The following is a 21,756-nucleotide window of genomic DNA, read 5'->3' as shown; positions in this document are numbered from 1 at the left end:
CAGAAGGCACCTTGGTAGCCTGAGGACCTGGTAAAATAAAAACCAGTAAAAAGAAAACTTGTACCCCTGGGGAGAGGCCAGCCCCTCCCCCGTGGAGGTTGCCTCTCCCCCTGTGAAACTCAAACCAAGACAGTCTTGGGGCAAAATCTCTCCCCTAGGTTACCATGAAATATGTATTTCATGCAGGCTTTGGGGAGGTCAAGCGACCCTTTCTCTTGGCATTCTGGGAGTTTCCTGTGGCTTCACGTATGCCCAGAGAGGAGCTCTGACCATGGGGGAAATTTAATAAATGTGGTTTATCTGAGCTCCGTCTCTGGCCTAACTTTGCACTAATGACTGGAGTGGTTTGCTGCTCAGAGACCATCATTTTTCTTTATTTGCTCTAGCAGCAAAATTCTGCCCGAGGGAGAAAATGCCTAAGACTGAGGCACAGGCATTCTTGGTCTTACCCCTGAGAGTTTTAGGGTATTCACTTGGAACTTTGGATTCCATTTCTGCAGCTCTGTCCAGTCACGGAGGATTATTTCTCATTGCGGCAGAACCCGTTCCTAGCTGGAATTCCAGACAGCAAGGCCAGTGCCCGCAAGCGTTTGTGTAAAGGGTTTCTAGTCTATGTAACTAAAAGCTCTCATGATAACGGCTGACTCTACTGAACACTTGAAACAAGCCATGGTCTGTGCTGCACACCTTCCAAGCTTACTCCGCACATTCAGTAGGTGTTACTCGCTGCCCGGTACAGGTGAGGAGCACATGCTCCAGGGGAGCTGTACTCCAGTGAACTTGTTGCTTTGAAGTGTGACCGCTTAAACTAAAATGAAGTTGCCACTTTGTCATTAATATTCTTGAAAATGGCACATGCCTTTAATCCCAGCACTCAGGAAGCAGAGGCAGGTGGATTGACCTGAGTTTGAGGCCAGCCTGGTCTACAAAGGGAGTCCAGAATAGCCAAGGCTACACAGAGAAACCCTGTCTCAAAAAACCAAAAAAAAAAAAAAAAAAAATCTTGAAAATGGAATGTTGCCTTTGGGTGGCTGTGTCCCTTAGAAAATGCTATTTACATATCTGCAGCTTTGCATACAGCCATCCCTAAATGGCACCTGTCTCCTCCTGGCTTTTCTGCAGGAATTGTTTCAGAGCTAGAAAGACACCAGACAGAAGTCTTATGCCCCAAGAGGCTCCTCGGTTGTCCTAATAGGGCCCATATTTACCGTGGATACTCAACCAGAACACCCGTAGCTGGCAGTTGCACCACTCTACTTCTGAGCCCCTCCTTGACTGACAGCTAAGAAGAAACATGGCTGATGAGCCGTTCTCAGCCTAGCCTCTAGTCAGTCCCCGTGGCCACATGCCCTTGGGAAAAGAGCTGTGTTTAGAGACGCTTTCGTAGCCTCAAACACATGTGTTAAGCCCGTGGTGTCCTTTGTAAAAAGCAGATGCCAGCCCTAGTTTTGAAGGCTTTTAAAGATGTCCCCAGGAGAACCATGAGAAGAATCCTAAAAATGCCTCTATTTTTACAAAATAAACTCTTGGGCTCACTTTAAACAAAGGGACAAATCTAGTTTTAGGAAAGAAAGGGACATTTGTTTTACATGCAATGACAACAAAAAACCCAACCATCCATGCCAAATAGCTTCATTGGAGTTTGGTACAGGGATGTTTACATCAACGCTACTTTCTAGAAGACCATACATCAGCATGTTGAGTTCCAGTCTTCCAGATACTGGGGAAAGTTTCTATTATAGCATCACCATCCCAGTGCAGGGTCCCACAGTCTGCTTAAGCAGCAGTCCACTCAAGGAGCAGCAGCCTCATACTTGGGCCCCATCTCTAAAGTTTCACCTATTTCTTAAAACCAACATAACAGCTGGGCATGGTGGCACATGCCTGTAATCCCAGCACTCGGGAGGCAGAGGCAGGGTGGATCTCTATGAGTTCAAGTCCAGCCTGGTCTACAAAGTGAGCCCAGGACAGCCAAAGCTACACAGAGAAACCCTGTCTCAAAAAAAAAAAATCTAAATAACAACAACAAAACAACATGCCGGGAACTGTGGCTTTAGCATACAGGCCTTTAGGGAATATTCTTTATACAAACTGAAGCGTCACACTTATGTTTTTGCTTTCATTGCAGGCTCACTGTTGGCCTATAATACAACCTCCCACACAGACCAGTCCTCACGACTGAATGTCAAAGAAGGTAAGTCTGTCCCCTCGGATGCCCAGGTTTCCTCCACTACCAGACACTGCCCAGCTCCATGCTGCTCAGACAGGCGGGAAATGTCACATCTGGACACCCATTCCTTGTTCAGGAAACTTTTTTCTAGTACACAAGATGAAAAAAAAATTACAAAAAAACATGTTTTCCTTCCTTCTACCACTAGTTTCAAAACTGCTAGAGAGGCTTTGAAATATCTCATAAAACCATCACAAGGATATAATTTAAAGTCATTACCCCACCCCACCCTCACCCCCCAAGAAAAGCTAATGCCCTTCTAGAACAATGGGTCCTACTAACTTTCCAAGCTAACTGTTGGGGGCTTTCCTGGTGAAGACAACAGAATGTGTGTCCGGCTACCATGTAATGTTTGTTCTGAAGGTTTTCTTCTGAAGAAAAAAAAATGTAGTATTGTCAATGTGTATTTAAGGTGGTGGTTTGAGGATTTGGTCTAGAATAGTTAGCTTGATCTAGTTTGGGTTGGTTTAATCAACCCATTCATTTGGTTCTGGTCAGCGAGAAAGAAAACTGTCAAAAAAAATTTTAGTGAACATCACAGTAGCTAGCATTGCTTAGCACCTTTGTCGGACTGAATCTCAAGCTATTTGGTAAAGTACTTGCTTGCCCAGTATGTCTGAGGCCCTGGATTTGATTCAGCACCACACACACACACACACACACACACACACACACACACACACACACACACACACACACACACCACGGACACATTCATTTATAATATTAATATTGTAGGATTGGACCAGATGCTGTCAGATTTTAACATTTGAATGGATGAGCAATTCATGATATCTGGTTAATTAAGAGAGAAAAGTGAAAGCAAATAATTATTAAAAACTAAAGAAAGAGTGAAAACAAACCTCATGACAACAGAGGGGTCCACAAATGAAAGCCTTTGAGTGGGGCTGTCGAGATTATGCAAGTGTGACAGCCGTCTCTCTTCATGGACACGCTCCACCCTAGTTTACCTGTTACAAAAATAGGACTGGGACACAAGGGATTAGCGTTGTCCCAGGCTCTGGAAAAAGAGCATTTGATTCCAAACAAGGACCAAACAGCTGTACCCAAGATTACACCTTTAGCCGTGCAGGACTCTTGTGTTTCCTGCTAAAGTTTTTGATTTGATAGTGACCCAGGCCTTTAATGGGAGAATTATACAATATTAACCATTCTGCTTTTAGGTGTTCTTGTTTTTCCTTCTTTCCTCCTTTCTCTATCACCCAGCCTAGTTTTGTTTCGGCTACTGATTCCCCAGATTAGATGCATGCTTTGTTTTGTGAGAACTCAAGGTCTGCCCACTCATTGTACAGTCTGATGGTCTCCTGTAACATCCTGTTACCCAGCTCTGTAGCAGAGAGTATTTATTTTCATAACGAATACACTGAGGTCCGTGTTACGATCTATAATGATGATGCGGCGGCGGGGGGAGGGGGGCTACCATCTGTTATAAGGAAGTTTATTGGGGAAAGAAAAGAGTGAGAGCCTGGAGAAGAGATAGAGACAGTGAGTGAGCCATGAGGGCAGGAGCTGCGAGTGGGGGGCACAGAGGGAGAGAAAGGGGGTGCCTAGAGCAGAGAGAGAAACAGCGGGAACAGAGTGCAAAAAAAGCTGGTGCTGGCAGGGGCGGGGGTCCTTATATCCTGCACACACCTGGCGCACCTGGCAGTTGCTAGGACCCTGAAGGCAGGCCAGCTGAATCGCCTGTATGCTAACAGTCCTGGTCACCTGGCTTCAGTCCATCCTGGCCCTCAGACTCACGCCAGGTGCAGGATGCTTCAGGGAGGGTCAAGTGCTGATGTGATAATGGAGCCACAGCGTGCAGGTTTGGAAAAGAAGAGGGAAGGCGGGAAGCATAGGAAGGAGAGGAAAGGCAAGTTTCGGACTACTGAATTAGGACTTAGTGTACGGCATGCTGGGACCGTCTAAACCAATGAGACTTTAGCGTAGATAGAACCAATGGGCTACTTGCTCTTACTAGTTTAAAATACTGCTTTAGGCTGAGAAACTGGTTTGGGGACATTGAAATGTGTCACTAACCAGCTCCTTCCTGCTAAGGAGTTCAGCGCAGGCCCCCCAGCCCTCTGCTCTACCTGCCAGGCTGAGCCCCTCCTCCGCGGGCCCTTTTGTGCGGAGAGTGCATTTGTCTCGCCGCTGCCTCTTTCAGGCTGCTAGCAGGAGCCGCCAGCCCCTACTGGGCAGCAACCCTTTTCTGAAATGAATTGACTGTAGCATCCAGGCGAATGCGCCGCCGGCTGCCCCATTCAGGTGGCGCGGGGCATTTATCTCCCAGCCTTGGCCCTGGCCTCTAGAGACGATTAAGCCTGTGCTTTGCAGGTGCATCTTTTGTCCCCACTAAAGCTTTCCACTTAAGCGGCTGCCTTTCCCTTTTCGAGGTAGTCTGGCCCAGCGACCCAGCCTGCTACAATACGAAGTACATTAGCAATACAAAGCTAACAGCCCCCCCCCCGCTCCTCCCCCTTTCACCGTCTTCCCACCTCTCTGCCTCTCCTTTTCCCTAATAGCCATCTTTATTTTTTTTAATATTAATGGAAAAGGAAATAGAAGACATCAATGCCACCTTGACTTCGTTCTTTTTTTTTTTTTTTAAAGAGGTACACACAGCACTCAAAGCAGAGCTGTATGTGTGCCCATGGGTGCTTTTGCTTCCTGCTCTGCAAAGGGCAGGTGCTGGCTGGCATCAGGCACAAAAGCAGGAAGCCTCGGACATGACGTCTGTCCGTTAGTGTATCTTCGTGGTACTTGTCAACCGGCATGGCCATCCTTCTGGCCTATCTCCTGGAAAAAGAAATGGAGCTATGTAAGGGTCGTGTGTGTGTGTGTGTGTGTGTGTGTGTGTGTGTGTGTGTGTGTGTAGAATATAAGACAAGATCTCAAAACTTAATTTCCACAGATCTTTTAATGTGTTGTGAGCTCGGTTGAACCCAGCTGGGACTGGTGAGCGATTTCTACCTTTAGTTGTCAAATTTAAAATACTTAACGAGGACCAACAGTTATTGCCAGCCACCTCCATAGCAGCCTCAGTTGCCACTTATACGGGGTTTTGGAGTGCAGGAGGCGTGGGCACATACTTTGCTCTGGAGCTTTGCGCCATTGTGTGAATCTGCTGTTATTGTGTCCATTTGGTGAGACGACATGAAAGTGGCTCCCTGAATGCCCTGTAGCCCCTCAGTGTGTAGAAAGGGGGGCTCCCCTCTCACTACAACTCACCGTCATAGGAGAGGAGGGTGGTTGTTGCCAGGGGCTGGGAAGGGCATGAGTGGAAAGGACAGTGGGGACAGAGTGCAGTTGGAATGGAGGAACAACTTCTAGGGAACAGTAGAAAAACTACAGTTGACAACAGTTGAGTCCATGTTTCAGAACAGCTAGAAGAAGGAGTTTGGCCAGGCGGTGGTGGCGCACACCTTTAATCCCAGCACTAGGCGGGTAGAGGAAGGTGGATCCCAGGGAGTTCGAGGCCAGCCTGGTCTACAAACCGAGTCCAGGACAGTCAAGGCTGCACATAGAAACCCTGTCTCAAAAAAAAAAAAAAAGGAGTTATTACCAATAAAAATAAGTATATGTGTATATGTGTGTGTGCATGTGCGCATGTGGATGCACACACACACACATCTGCACACATGTGGAGACTAGAGGCTGACTTCAGGTGTTCCCCTTGGTGGCTTGCCACTTTTTTTTTTTTTTTTTTTTTTTTTTTGGACTCAGGATCTCTCCTTCTTCTGTTCAGCTCTGCTGGCTGCCCAGTGAGCTCCAGAATTCCTCCTGCCTCTTCCTCCTCAGCGTTGGGATTGTAGGCCCACACTGCAGCCAGCATGCAGCTTTTAATGGCTGCCAGGGACCCAGATTCGGATGCCCGGGCACTTTAGTTGTGGAGGGATCTCCCCAGCCCTAGTGAGTACAGTGAGTACGTTTGTGAAGGGATGGATGGATATGCCAATGTCTTCAACTGGGTTGTCACACACTGCACATAAGCTTTGTAACATCATCCTGTGTTCCCAAAGTACCTGCGGTCATCATGTATTTGTAACATTTTAAAATATGTAATCATTTAATGGCCCTTATTATTGTTTTTAGATTACCCGTATTATCAGTATTATCAGTATGCCTGGCTAGCAATCAATTAAGACACTGACACTTGTTATATTTTAACCTGGAGCAGGGCAGACGTTAATCCTCTAAACTACGGGCAGGCATAGGATCCCTGCTCAATCCCATGCCATCTGCTTCCAATAACCTCTATTCAGCTACCTCCCATCCATAATCCCCAATACTTGTTAACGTTCTTCATCTGGGCCGAATTCTCCATCCATGCTGGCCATGTGCTTCTCCTCCATCTAACCCATGGCGGCCTTCTTCTCCTCCTCCTCTGGTCTTTCTCTTTCTTTTTCCTGGTGGTCTCTCTTCTTCTTCCCAAGATTCCTCTCTCCCTCTCTCCCCCCCCTCTCCCCCCCCCCCCACCTATCTCCTCGGCCCTGCACAGGTGGGATGGCTTTTTATTAATCAAAAGGCGACAGAGACAACAAACAGTAATTAGCATCAAAATACATTAGACCATCCCCCAACACTTATTGCCAAAGTTTCTCCCCCAAAGCACAGCCCTTTCTCTTCTAGCTATCTTTTCCTAACTGTGATTGGGCTTTTACCACATTTTTCTCTGTCTCTGTAGTTTTTTGTTGTTGTTGTTGTTGTTGTTGTTTGGTGCTGCCTCCAGCTACAATCCTGTTCTCTTTCTAGAAAGGACTCCATACACAGCCTCTAATTGGCCATATTCCTTGGTCTTGACTGTATAGTCAGGCCCTTGTAGACTTTGTAAAACAATGACGTCTTAGAACAAGTAATTTGTGACTCCCCTCTCCGCAGCAACATGGAGCCCTGGCGCTCACTGGATGGCCATGAGGGCTGGCGGCCAGAGGCTGCAACAGAGAGAAGGGCTTGGTGTTGTGCAGACGCAGACATAGAGAGCGCTGGAGATGGAAGCTAGTGACATTTCACTGCCTTTGAATGTGTAGAATGCCACTGAGTTTTGTACCAGGATGTGATTAAAATGGCAAGTTTTACTTCAAAACACTTAAATGCACAAATAAAAACAAATAGTGATGCTAAGGTCCAAGCATAATAGATTAATTCTGAATCTTTACTGGATACTTACCAGGCCTTAAGGCTTTTTTTTTTCTCAAGTTCTCCAGGCTTCACCTAACCTGCTACCTAACTTGACAAGCCCTGCTTCATAGTACTGAAAGAGGGTAGCCAGCACATGTCGGGGCCACCCCAGAACTCTCTGGCTCCTTCTGACCTTGCCTGTCCTCAGGTCATCCTAGAGAAAGACCTGTGGATACACTGATCGTAAGCATGGGCAGGTGAAAGGAGTCTCACCACTGATGACGTCATTATTACTGCTGTTGAGAGCTAGGTATGAGAATAGCATTTCGCATCCCAGAAACCCCCTGCTTCCATGCCTTCATTTGGCCTGTAAGAGAAGGTCAGGTGTTGCTCACTGTGTTTATGGGAGAGCACTATCTAGAAGCTCAGTGGCCTTCCCACACGAGCCTTCTAGAGCCGAGCTTGGCCCCACTCTCTTCTTCCCCACTGCACGCTGCAGTCTGGAATATGGCTGCAGATCTTGGGTTGTGGATCCAAGGCCCCAGCTTCCCTTTGCTTTTCTGGGCAGCTCCTGCCATGGGGCCCCCTGCAATGTGCCCACTGGCCCCGCAGCAGGCAAGAGCAGGCAGCTGCCTTCAGAGCTGCTCTGCATGCCTACGGCCCTCATCCTGCCTCTCTCTAAATGCCTCCTCTGGCTCTTCCAAAGGCAGAGGATATTGAGATCCTTGTTTATAAACTCCTGAAAGTCATAACTGCCAAGGCCTGGTGGAGCTCTGAGCTCCTAGCCCCCACCTGGAGCCTTTGAGACTTGATGTCGAATGTGAAAACCGCGGCCCCAGCTGCCAAGGGTGGACGGCCCGCAGACGCTCACTCCATCACTGGCAGTTACCTTGACTGATGGATAAAAAGTCTGTCTCCTGACTTGCCAAGGATTGAAGAGCAGGGACTAAATCACCGCTCTGTCCCGTATGCTGAATGCCCAGCTGGTATTTATGGATTATACTTGAGAGAGAGCCTCTCCTCTCAAGAATTCCAAGAACAGGGGCCAGGCATGGAGTAGCAACCCTTCTCCTACAGCCATTTGTTACTTACTAAACACTTTCACATCCATCATCCTGTTGTGCCTCGCACCATCACCATGAGACCGCAGACCTTCTTGTCCCCATTCTGCAGATAAAGATGATAAAGCCAAGAGCTTACAGCAGTCCTTAGATGACACCCCTATTTGGGGGCAGAACAGGACTCAACTCTGCAGAGGTTGTCTTCACTCCCCTGCAGGGCTGTGCCCCACATTTTAATTTCAATATCTTTTTTTAATATTTATGTTTTATGTATATGAGTGCTTTGTCTGCATGGACAGTTGCAAACCAGAAGAGGGCATCAGATCACATTATAGATGGTTGTGAGCCACCATGTGGTTGCCGGGAATTGAACTCAGGACCTCTGGAAGAGTAGACAATGCTCTTAACTGCCAAACCATCTCTCCAGCCCCTAATCTCAATATCCTTAACATTCGTCAACGAATGCTTTCAACTTATCTAAAGTAGACACTCACCTCCTATTTCAGTGTTATATTGGTGGAACTACAGTATGACCTTGGGCAAGGGTTTGCTTTTTCTATCCTGGCATATTATTTGTGTGTCTGTCACAATGCCTGACAGAAACACCTCAACAGGAAAAGATAGAAATGTTGTGGTTTTGGGGAGACTTCAGTGCTCCCCGGTGGAGGAAGCACTGTAGATGGGGTGTGTGATGACAATGAAGAATGTTCTGGTAGTGGGCATTCACGTGGTGGTAGGCCAGGAATCAAGGGCTAAGCTATACCCTTTATTACTAGTCTACCCCTAGTGATCCACTTCCTCCAGATAGTCTCTGTCCCAGAAAGGATCCAGGACACTGTACCACCCACTGGGCAGCAAGCATCCAAAACATGAGCCTGTGGGAGACATTTCCGATTAAGCCACAACACTCATTTCCTCATGTATAAAACTGAGGACAGTTGCCATGCCCTTGTAAGTCAGCATGATGTCTGACATGCCAAAAATGCTTGATAAAATTATATTAATAGCAGTACATTATTGTGATTTATGACCAGAATTATAATAGTAATTAACATTATTGTTGGGAAAATATTCCAGTGTATGTGAGGGTTACCAGCTGCTAACAATGGGAAGATATCGCAGTCCATTGGGTTGGGTTGTACAGCACTATGTAGGGTGTTCTACCATAGCCCAGACAGGCAAGCTGCTCAAATGCTGTAAAACCACATTCACAGATGCAAAGTCACTTGTCACATTCAAGATCTCTGAGGGTAAGGAAGGAATCAAAAATTAGGAAGAACTACAGCTGAAAATATCGGCTGAATACTTTATATAAGACAAAAAAAAAAAAATCAGAGGCTGTATAATGTGTGAGCTGAGCCCAGGGTCACACACTAACCTGGAAAAATCCAAGACCAGAAGCACTACTAACCACAAGAGTTTTGTATAAGAGAGATTCCACCTGTAGAGGAATGTTATTTTCATGTTTATATTACATTAATTTATTTTGTCTATGGTATGGGTGCTTACACATTCCGTAACTCAGTGTGGAGGACAGAGACAACCCATGTAGAGTTGGTTCCTTCTTACCATGTAAGTTCTGGGATTTGAACTCAGGTCTTCAGGCTTAGCAGCAAGTGTCTTTACCCACTGAGCCATCTTGCTGGCCCTGTACATTCATGCAAATGATGCAGGTGGTCAATACCTTAGTGAGGAGTGGACTCAAATTCTGTGGGCCGTTCTCTCCTCTCCCAGTCAGTCATTGAGTCTTTGGCTTATGGAGGATTTGCTCCATACAGTACATGTTGGCAAATGCTGGGAATATGATAGCCAAGGGGTGCCAATCAGACAGACTGACAGATGAGCAGGACGGTCTCAGAAGGTCTTCTGGCTGCCCCCTGTGCACACCCTGTCCATCGGTGTTCAGGACATTACCATTTGAGAGGTTGTGGTGAAATGTGGGGGGCCTCTGGACGAGCTAGATATGGATATAGAAATGAAGGAAGGGGGTAACTCTGAGTCTGTGGTGTGGGTCGGCACTGTCACATGGATCCATGTGTGTTCTGCATTATATTTTGAAAAAGGTGACTTCCTAAACAAGTGAAAAAAGGGTCAGTGGGTGACATGGGTGAGGGAGGGAACCTTGTGTAGGTCTCCAGCAGTGGCCCTCCCAGCCTGGGGCCAATGTGCTTAGGCAGTTCATGGGGAGACCCAAAACTCAAATATTTCAGATATGGAGCCTGAAGCAGGAGGCAGGAATTTCCCTCAAAGTTCTCAGGCCCACGGGTCGTGGCCTAGAGCTGAAATGAAATGGCCATGGATTTACAATGGTTCAGCAGAGTGATGGGCCAGGGCAGGCTTCATTTGCCTCTTTTCTTTTACGTATCTTGGAATTTCTCCATGACTTTAAAGATGTAGATAAGTTTTATATGAATGGGAGAAAATCTAAATGAGTAGAAATGCTTTGTTCCTCGTCCGCACGGTGAATGAGAGTGATGTGCTCTTCGGCGTACACTCTGGGAGGCCCAGCACTCAAATTGTAAGTTTATGGAGTGGGAGGGTAGGTGAGCACAGAAACCAGAATGGAAAGGAGCTCTGCGTGTGTGTGTGTGTGTGTGTGTGTGTGTGTGTGTGTGTGTGTGTGTGTTCATGTGGGCATGGGCATGTGTGTGTGCAAATGTTTTCTGGTGTGTGTGTGTGTGTGTGTGTGTGTGTAAGTGTTTGCTGGTGTGTGGGTGAGAGTGTACAACTGTGTAGTTCTTGAATATTTCTGTGGTCCAAAAACAAGATCTGAAATTATGGATAAACAGTAGTTTTTCTCTCCCCAGTTTGTTTTGTTTTGTTTTGTTTAATTCCAGAGTTAATGTTTTGTCTGTTTCTTATCTGACCCTTTTTCACAGATGTGTTGGGTTTTTTTAATTTTTGTTTTTATTTACTTATTTTTGAGAGACAAGAAGAGAGAGAGACAGAGAGACAGACAGAGAGAGAGAGACAAAGAGAGAGAGAGAGAGAGAGAGAGAGAGAGAGAGAGAGAGAGAGAGAGAGAGAGAGAGAGGAAACAAAGAATCGTTGTCTATAAGCCCGGGCAGGCAGGAAACCCCAATCTCAAGGGAGTTCAGCCAGCCAGCCCGGCCCTGAAGTCAGACTCCAACTTTCTGAATTCAATTTGACAGCTTGTCTGGGACACTTTCTAAGTAACCATTATCCTTCCTTTCTCTAAGTAAAAGAACTGTTATTCCCTTCCACGGGTGTGCTGGGTGCTGTTACCGCACACGTGTGGCCCTACGATGACGAGCACACAGCCTCTCAAAATTACTGGAAACAGTTTGCACGTTTCCTAAGACAAGTGTAGATCTGTTCTCGGCTAATGAACAGAAGATTTGAGGTATTATTCCTCCCACCTGGTGAGAAATAGGTACATTGGGGGCGGGCTGGTCCTGGTGTTATGTATGTACATGCTATTCTTAAGAGTTTCTTTGAAACACACACACACAAGCATGTATACTCACATCAGCCTTGAGCTGCAGGTTGCATGAGGCAGACTGGCACTGTGAGAGGTGACCTCCTAGTGTTCAAAAGAACTTCAGTCCCTGGAAGCCTGACCTCCCTGCGTCCACTGGAACTTTGACATCACAGCTAAGGGACTATGCAGCAGCCACGCCCTCTTCCACTGTGCTTATATTTGAAATCCAGACCCAACACTGGAGGGCTCATGTACCTTCTAGACAACTGTGAGCTCAGAGCTGGGACAGCTTTGCCACTTAAGACACATTTGCTCATGTGGGTCTGCCCTCCCTCAAGCCTGAATGAAACTCTGTCTAATATGTCTTCAGTCAAGGTTTGGACCGCCTCCCCCCCCCCACTTACCACACCCATACCCAGGGACTCACTTGCATCTTCTGAGGCCCAGGCCCCATAGCATCACCAGGTTGTAGTCTCCTCTGCATCCATTTTTTGAGGTGTTCTGTTTGCATCCACTGTTCCTCCCACTTAGTATTGGACAAATTCCAGAGGGTAGTTTTTCCTCTCACATGACTAAAGCCTACTGGAGACAGGAGCCATTGGATGGCCAGATAAAAAGTAGGCCTTAGCCCCCTCCCCCAAAAGTCACTGTAGGCCAGCCATCCATGACATTTCTAGTGAGGAGACTGTTTTGGCTTTGTCTCCTGTTGGGGCTGTGGGGTGTACCCTCTCTTCCTCTAGTCGAGCCCTCACTGCCCTGTGATGTGATTCACTCTGAAGCTATGATTGGTCCCATCCCAAATTAACAAGGGAGGAAGTCTCCACGTGCACATGTCCATGTTAAGGGGCTAGTGTTCTTTCATCCTTTTGGCCCAAGTGCTATCTGCTGTCTCATCAGCTAACTTCCCTTCAAGCATGGCCTCTCAGTCTGTGCCCATACAAAGAGGAACCAAGGAAAGACTGATCCTCCAGTAGGGAAAAAAAATGCTTTCCTTCTTCACTTCAATTTCCCTGTTTCTATCTCTTTTGTTATACTCTCCCCTTTATAACATCTATAACATGTATTTATTAAATACCTACTTGTGCAGGGATTTTCCTGTGTCATAAGACCATATTAACTTAGTTAATAATAACTGTCATTGCTCCCATTTTATATATATGAGAAGCTCAAATCACCATGCTGGTCTGAAGCACGGCAGAGTCTGTTCTCGCAGTCCCCACCCCAGCCAGGGTAGAGGACAGGCTCTGAAATGCCCTTTTGTATTTTCATCTAACTATGCCGTAATTACTATTGGTGCTGTGGATGCAGGGAAATGCCTTGAGAAAGGCACCTCGGGGAAGAAAGAGTTTGTTTAGGCTCATAGTTCAGGATTCACCGTGATGGGGAAGGCCTGGAGGTAGGAGTTTGAGGTGATTGGTTATGTTGCATTCCCCATAAGGAAGGAGAGAAGAGTGACTGCTCTGCTCTGCTCTGCTAGCTTTCCCTTTTAAGTCCAGGACCCAAGCCTAGGGAATGGAGCCGCCCATTTCCGTTATTTCCATATCAGGTAACCTAATCAAGGCAGCTCCTCACAGGCACGGCCAGACTTTTGTCTCCTCGATCTGGTCAAGTTGACGTTATTAATCATCACAGCATGACAAAAGACCCATTTCTTTCAGGAAGCTGGTGTGGTCTAATTGTTAAAAAGCATTATGACGGTGCTGATGCCTGCAATGGTCCAAAAATTCTCAGTTTTACTTGCATTTCAAGAGGCATATTAGTTTCTTTCACAAATCTTTCCGTAGATGTTCTTTATAGTTTCCACAATGATACACGTAGCCCTTTGAGCTTGATTGTACAGTCAAGAGAAATGACAAACAATGAGCTTTAGTAAAAGACATTATAGTGGGTAAAACTATTTAATCTGAAAAACGAGAGTGGGATAAGGACAGGAGTGCAAGAAATCAGATTGTAACATTCTCCTTGGTTGAGATGCACACCGACAAGGCCTGCCAGGATGCTACCTCACCTAAGTGCCCTCCATGAGTTTGATTTTGCCCGTATTAGGGCACTGAGGAAGGACGCTGTAGCTGAGTGGTGGGTCCTTAGAATTGGCAGCTTCCGTTGTTTCTGCAGTGCTGTCCCCACTCCGCCCTCACCTTACAAGCCCACACTTTATTCCCACACTTAATGACAACTTTAGCTTCTTGGTTTACATCAGCATCCTTTCTGTCACTACAGGGCTTACCTCTTGTCCCTGCGCCAGGAGACACCACTCACTTCAGACCATTCCTGGATACTTGGAAGTTCTCACTTAGACCTGCATGCCTTTCTTGGGCCTGTCTCTGCTTTTATGTATATCAGAGCTGATCTTAGATGCTCCCAGGAGAAATAAAGGAGTCTGTAGGCACCCAGGTGTTCGGCACATCTAATAATGGTGACAGAGAATGCATGTGCCCTGGTACATTTTTATAAAGGAACATGATTCCTGTAAACATTTGAAGATAGTGAGGCAAAGGTGCAAGGCTGTGAGAAAAGTTTTTGTGGCTGATGACATCCTGGGTAGCTTCCCAGCCTGACTCAGCTTCCTCCTGCTCTTCCCACACCAGCAGCCAGGGGCCCTTGACTGTGGTGCTCTGGGGCTGAAGCTCTGACCCTAACACAAATGTCTTAGTGGCAGTTCACACTTGCTAAGTAGGCTCAGCCTTCCTAATTCATCCCTAACCTGGCTGGTCCTAGCTGAGTCCAGCTGTCCCTACCAAGTTTCTCTTTGACTTAGAGATCCACACAAAGAAGCTAAAACTCAGAACGAAACTGATCATAGCTGACTAACACCTTCAGCGTGTGGTCTGGTTTGTGATGGAAACTAAAAGTGGCCCTGTTGGTTGTTTGAAGGAGAAGGGTCTGGAGTTAACTGGCAAGAAAAGGGAAGGGGAACTGTCTACAAGTGTGGCTGATGCCTGCTGTAGGCTCCTCAACACGGAATAGTCCAGAGGCACTTGTTTTTGCCCAATGTACTGATTTAGATATTCCAGCACAAGGGGTTTGCTTAGGAGCAGTGGCCACGGCAAAGTGCAGTTGGCCTTTCACGTCCAGGCCCTCCACATTGGCAGCTTCAACCAAACACTGATCGAGAGGAGTGCTTCCTATTGAACAAGATAGTGTCTTGTCATTACCTAAGCAAGACAGGATGGCGGCGACTTACATTGTGTTGGGTATTGTAAGTGATCTTAGACGCTCCTCCAGTGGTACAATGAGTTAGTGTGCCTTCCTCACACAGCAGTATGTGTGCATGGAAGTAACAATGATCCAGGAATCTATAGGAGGTAACCTATAGGAGGATGAGCGTGGGTTCTATCATGGCACTGCACCGTTTTATAAAGAATTTGAGCATCTGTGGGGCTTGGTGTGGGATAGACTCTGACACCAGTTACCCTCACAGACAAAGGAAATACTATATTTACAAAAGCTTACTTTCCCTCAATCCTCTCTCTCTCTCTCTCTCTCTCTCTCTCTCTCTCTCTCTCTCTCTCTCTCTCTCTCTCGCATCATCTTTCTACCTTATTTATCTACCCATCATCTATCTATCTGTAATCCTCATATAGAAAGGTCTTGATCTGTCTTCTTCTCTATCTGGAGAGAAGGAGAAAGAGACAGAAACACAGACAGAGAAGCCCCTCTTGAACCAGATGGAAGAAGTGCATCCTCCAGTTCAAAGGATGTGCTGTAAGCAGCACCATTTGTTATTTTCCTATGGAAACCTATTATAGATGTAACAACTTCTTCTCTCCGGAGAAGCCTCAATTTAAGTTCCCTGAGAACTCATTTCTCCTGAAGGATCCCCACAGAAGAGAAGATAATGTCTTCGAGGAAGGACATCTGGGGCTGGAATAAGGGCGTAAGGGCCTCCCCTCTCTTTGGGGACCAGCGGGTTCTACAAGGGAAGATTGAGCAGCTACTTCTGTCTCTGTGGTATAGTTTGAGTTCCTGCCAGACAGAGCCAATGAAAGAATAATAACATTAAGTAGGATGATTACGTATATGTTATGGCCTAAACCAATCATACCTGCCTCAGAGTGTGTTTACTGTATCCCTACAAGCCGAGTCTCCTCCCTCAGCCCCACACCATGAGCTATTTCTGGACCTAATTGCAGATTACCTTGTCATGTTTAATTGTGAGTTTTGTCCAGTATTCTTTCTTCCCACCCTGTAGACTTTCAGTAAATAACATTGACAGTTGATGGATTCACTGGGAAAGAAAATCTAATCTTTTCCAATTGAGTTAAATATTTACCCAGCCTTGCTCCACTAAAGAAAGAACCAGAAGAAATTAGCTTAGTTAGCACAAGAAAAATTAATTCCTTACCTCCTATGAATAAAACCTGGGGAAGAGGAATTTGGGAAAGCGGCTCGTTGTATAAGGTGCTGCACAAACACGAGGACCTAAATTCAGGCCATCGGTACTCTCAGACAAGGTGGCATGCATCTGTAATGCCAGCATGGGAAAGGGGACCCCTGAGCCCCAGGGGCTCATGGGCCAGCCAGGCACTGACCAAAACGGTAAGCTTCAGGTTCAATGAAGGACCTTGTCTCAAAATAATAACACTAACACTTTCAAAAACTACTAATAATAGGAGGCAGATACTCAAAGTTCACCTCTGACCTCCACATGTACTTATGAAGATGAATACACTAGTGTGCACACACACACACACACACACACACACACACACACACACACACACACGTGCGCATGTACACGGAAACACTAATTGGAGAAGATCACCTACAATCCTGTAGGACACTTTGGACTTTGTGAGGTCCGTGATCTCATCTATCATCCAAAGACCATTATGAGGGTTAGATATACCATTCATTCTTACAAAGTCTGAAATTTACAAATAACCAACTGTTTCCCACAAACATATACCTTTCCTAAACTGAGGTTAGAGAGGTGAGGTCATTCACCAAGGTTCACACAGCACATAACTGATCAGATGGAACAGGGGGCAGAGTTGGAACTGCCCAGATCCTAAATGCTTTCCTTTGCTATGAATGGCTTTGCTGTTTGGAAACAATGACATTGCTTTCCCCCAAAATTTTAAAGCCTTAAGTGACACCCACAAACAGTCGAGTTCTTGGTAAGATTCAGTTATTACCCTTCCAAAGAGATAAAAAAAACTGCTCAGGATTTTATTTTGGAAAATCTTTGAGCCTAAAAAGCTTTGGCTTGCTTGCACAGTTTTTCACCAGTCCTGCCCAGTAACCTAGATCTGTTTCAAGAAAGTCAGTTTTGATACCAAGTCATATTTTCAATTTCTAATAACATTCCTACATGGCCACACATGCTGTCTCCCAGCTTTGACCCTTGAACCTTATGCTCATTTGAATGTCTGATTTAGATCATGTCTAAGGTCCCTTGTAGTCTGAAACTCAGCCTCCCATTCTGGGGTGCAGTGGCACCATATTCTGCTAGCAAAACTGGCATCATTTTCTCAGATGCTGGGATGTAAGCTTCTGTGTTTGACATTGCTTACTCACCAGGCCAGAGCAAGCAACATCATCTTCTTTAGTTTGACCTCACCTGTCTACTACTCCTATGATGACTCCAAAGACGTGTCCTTCCCTGGAAACTACTTTATCCCTTTAGCAGTCTGTCAAAAGGCCAGTCCGAGGAGGTGTTCGTATTTTAATTTTCTTCATTAGAATAGCTATCTTCGCAGGTGGGGAAATCAGCCCGATTCTAACTAAGCAGACATCAGCTGGCAGTTTAACTATTGCGCTGGCTCGCCTCTTTCTGTCCCTCATCCGAACAGTGGAAAGAAGCTGTAGAGCTTTTCAATGTTACCATCTCTTCCAACATCAAGCCAATCCCACTAGACATGACCTAACAAAAAGGAACTGGCTGTCCTGAAAGATGTCGCTATCATCATAGGACAATCCAGATACTTCTCAGAGGGAAATTCCAGAGCTACCAAGAGCGCTATTTTAATAAGTCCAGATTTTGCTCAAATTATATGTCTTTAACGAGGCCTTCCTACCCAGCCCTGCCTGCTCCCTCTCCTGGCTTGCTTTACTGTGTCACATTCATTATCTTCTTCTAATCTACTGCACAGCTTACTATTTTTTTCTGAATTAAGTTTCACAGAGGAAGGGTGTTTGCCCAGCCAACATTGTATTCTAGGGACTAAATGTGTCTGGCAGCAGAGCAGGCATTCAATAAAACTTTGTCAAATGAATGAATGTGTGGTGGACTATGCTCGCTAAGTCCAGTAAGCTAGTACAGGGGTGGGGACAAAAGTGACCGAGATCCAGTCCCTGTGCTGCAGAGATGATCACCTAGCCAGAGAGGTGCTGTGCTTGAGAATGAGCCCGGATGGTTGAGCACACAAGGATGGTAAACACGAAACAAGTGACCAGAGCATCATGACCTGAAGGACTTGGAAGAAAGGCATGCAAAAGTTGAACTGTGAGGCAGATGCACAACCCAATCGCCATGGTAGTGGAGGGGCATCATGTGGGCAGAGTGGCCTCTCCGTCTGCAGGGCCTGGGGGCAAACATAAACAACTCTCCATTACCTAAGTGAGCCGGTATGTTTTTCTTTTCCCTAGCTGGAATCCTCTTAAACCTGAGTTCCATCTGACCAAAGAAGTATGCGATTGAGTTATGTCTACATAGCCCAGGGTGGAGGGGAATTTTGGCAAGTACCCAATTCATCTAGTCAGTCTGAATTCCTTTTCCACATACGACTGCCCCCCCCCAAGCCCCACTCTGAGGCCTTATCAAAACAAATAGTCCATTTAGACATCTGTGCCATTTGGACAGAGAGCCCACAGGGCAGACAGAGTGAGAGAAGAAGCCAGGCTCTGCAGGATGCCTTGCACGAAGATGGCAAGGCTGTGCCCAGAACCCGTGCCTCTTACTTTGTCAAACATTTTGTATTTCAAAGCCACCCATTTCTTCCCAGCATTTCCCTCACCAGTCTCCTTTTCCCTCTGCACACAGAATGTCTTGAACACTGCCGCCATTGTGCTCAAGCAGCAGGGCTGGTCCTGAGGCTGAGGGGCTGTTTGGATTCCAGGACAAGCTCTTTAAGAAAAGGAAATGTGAGCCAGGATGTTTTCTCTTGCTTCTATGAGTTCCAAGACAGAGCAAAGGAGTCTCCTTTTAATGCCCTCTTCCTGCAGGCTTGAGGCATGCCAGGATCCTCTGTAGCTCTGTGGAATAAAAATCCCACTGGAGGGGAGGCTGGGTGAGCCTTAGAGCATAGATCACACGAGGTGAGGGATTCACCCTGAGCCTCAAGACCAGTTAAACAGTCCATGATAGAAGCAAGTGCTGGCCACTTATAGCCACTTCCCATCTCGGTCTTTTGAGATTATGTTTCTCAAACCAGGGTTCTGGGTGATCCATCACTTCTTTTGGAAGCAACTCACATCTTGGAATAACTAAGGGTACCTGATTAGGGCTGGTCCTTTGGGACTCTGGGGCATCTCTTGCTTCTCAAGGCCTTCCTGAACGAGCTTTGTAACCTCCCTTTACTATAGAGGTAAAGGCAAGATGAAACTGCCTATGTGTATACGGCGTACATTTGAAAAGCTCCACTTATGAAAAGCACCACTGGTCCTCAGAGGAGGTTTGCTAGGCATTTGCAGGGAAGTAGAATTAAAATTCAAAAGGATGGAATAACATGACCAAGGAACTCAGATGAATAGAGACAGAGATGGGATTAGACCCCAGCTGATCCCAGAGCCTATATACAGCCACTGAAAGTGCTACTAGGCCCTAGCAAGAAAGGAGGACCCCCTAGGACAGAGCCCTAAGCTCTGCTTAGACTGCTCATTTTCTGGGTAAGTTGCCTTTGCCATGGATTTAAGGTAGGTCAGACAAGAGCAGCTCAGGAAGAAGTGGACAGGGGCATAGCAGAGATGACTGTAAATGAGAGGTTGGCCCAAAGTTGTGAACTTGGGGTTCAGTAGGCAGAGTTAGCGCTTGCAGGAGGGCTTCAGTACAAAGGAAGGCCAGTCCTCTTAACGAGAGAGACCCTACCAGAAGCATAAGTCCTCAGATAGAGAATTAGCAGAGAGGGCCTCATAGACACAGGCCCTGGTACCTCTGGCTGTCCCCAAACAAAGACGATGCCTTACCTATTGGGTACACCGAGTACCCGGAAAAGGTTGGCGGGCCAGCAGCCCCAGGTTTTCCAAGCATAAACAGCACAGAGGCTGCCAGCCTGCCCAGCAAAACCAAGACATTCAATGAAAAGTTTCAAGGAAAGTGCATCTTTTTTTCCACAAGGTCATAGAGATCAGGGCTCAGTGTAGTAAGGGACTGAAAGAGAGGCTTCTGTATGCGGCTGATGGTTGTGGGATGATGTCATGACAGAGTAAAGAGCTGCGTAGAGGCTGAGGCACCTGGCTTTTAGAAAGTTGACTGGAGGCATCGGTAGAAAACACGGTCTTTCCAGAGATAGATGCCATATTTCCAAGATTGGTTTAACACTGCTGTGTCTGTGCCCTAGTCACAGCCAGAAAAAGCCTTCCCCTTCCAACGGGGCCCAGAGCTCACATTACTCTACCCTAGGAGGCTGTGTTGGAATCTAAGAGGCCATTTAGTGTCGCATTCAGCCACACTGAGCATTGCATAATGGAGAAACTGTTCAGGGCACCGTAGACGAGAGGCAGAATTATCCACAATGGCTGGCAAAGCCCAGAACCCCCGGCATGAGGCCCAGGTCTCTTTGCTTTGGCAAAAACTGACCTCAGGACTGCCTGAAACCAGAGACCTTAGGCAAAGCCCACTGGTGGCTGATCAGCAAAGGGATCACAATAGGATTTGTCATTTCAGTACTCCTTAAAGCCAGGGGGTGTCAGGCTTCCCTGAAGTAGAAAGAGTTTGTCAGAACCAGGGCATAATTTTCTGCTGATAAAGCCATCCGGCACCACAGAGAAGGTCTGAGAGCGTCACCCGGGTGCTGGCCTGAACAGTCACATTTTTAACACTGAGTCTTTGGCCGCCTCAAACTTTTCTTCTCCAAAGCCAGCCGTCAGGATTCAGACTCCATGCACCACATGTGGGGTGTCTATATGTGTGCACGGGGCTGCTTGGAGCCACCACAGCCCAGGGGAGGACTCTGCACTAGCAGGCATTGGCCATAGGTGGACAGCATCATGCTCTGGAGCCAGAAGTGTCTGTAGGAGTTTGTGTGGCAGGCTTGTCCCCTTCTCCAGCTTTTCCATGTGTGACAGATATGTCTGTCAGTGTGACTGGTACTAGAGCTGATCAAACTGCTAGGTTTTTCACTTGGGGGACATTTAGTAGGAGACAACACATTCTTTCATTTTAGCAATCACATTGCCCTATTTAACAATGGGATCAATTCTGCTAAGTGCCATTTCACTTATTTTCATACCCGTGTAAACATCAGGATGAACCTCCACGAACAAAGATGCAAACTAAGATGCTGATGACTTTATGGGACCACCATCCTATTCCCCTGTTAGTCCAGGCCCATAAACAAATGGTACCCAGCTCCTGACCTCTCTGAAGGGACACACTTTCAGCTTCCACTTCAAAATAGGTGGCCTGCTGCCCAGACAGTGTTGACGTAGTCTATAATCCTCATCACCACAGGGCCGGAATTAGCTAGAGACCTAGTTCAAGAAAGCCAGAGCCTTGGATTCTTTTCTGCTAGTGGAAAAACAACAGGGATTGTGTGTATTTAACTGTCGATCCGGTTCATTCATTTATCCCACGTGTGTTTCTTATGTGCTTACCATGTGCAGGGCACTGTTCTTGGTGTTGTCACACACTCCAAACCATGTCAGTTCCTCGCCTGTGAGGACCTGGTGCTCCTGTATGGAAGGCACACAGCAAACAAGAACTAATGAACGATGAGGTAATAGTCAGGAAAGTAGGAACG

General features: G+C 46.5%; 1 protein-coding gene across 1 annotated transcript in view; it reads left to right on the top strand.

Moving 5' to 3' along the window:
• FLI1 (Fli-1 proto-oncogene, ETS transcription factor) overlaps window positions 1–21,756 on the top strand; it is a 119,096-nt gene that overhangs the window by 87,478 nt on the left and 9,862 nt on the right. The window contains exon 5 of the mRNA XM_084781561.1: window positions 2,129–2,194. Within this exon, the coding sequence (XP_084637687.1) occupies window positions 2,129–2,194 (66 nt within the window). The remainder of the gene's footprint in view (window positions 1–2,128; window positions 2,195–21,756) is intronic.

The sequence above is a fragment of the Acomys minous genome, assembly GCF_964271855.1.
Source record: "Acomys minous genome assembly, chromosome: 5".
Taxonomy (NCBI): Eukaryota; Metazoa; Chordata; class Mammalia; order Rodentia; family Muridae; genus Acomys; species Acomys minous.
Note: the sequence above shows the minus strand (reverse complement) of the source record. Positions and strands in the feature narration are given on the sequence as shown.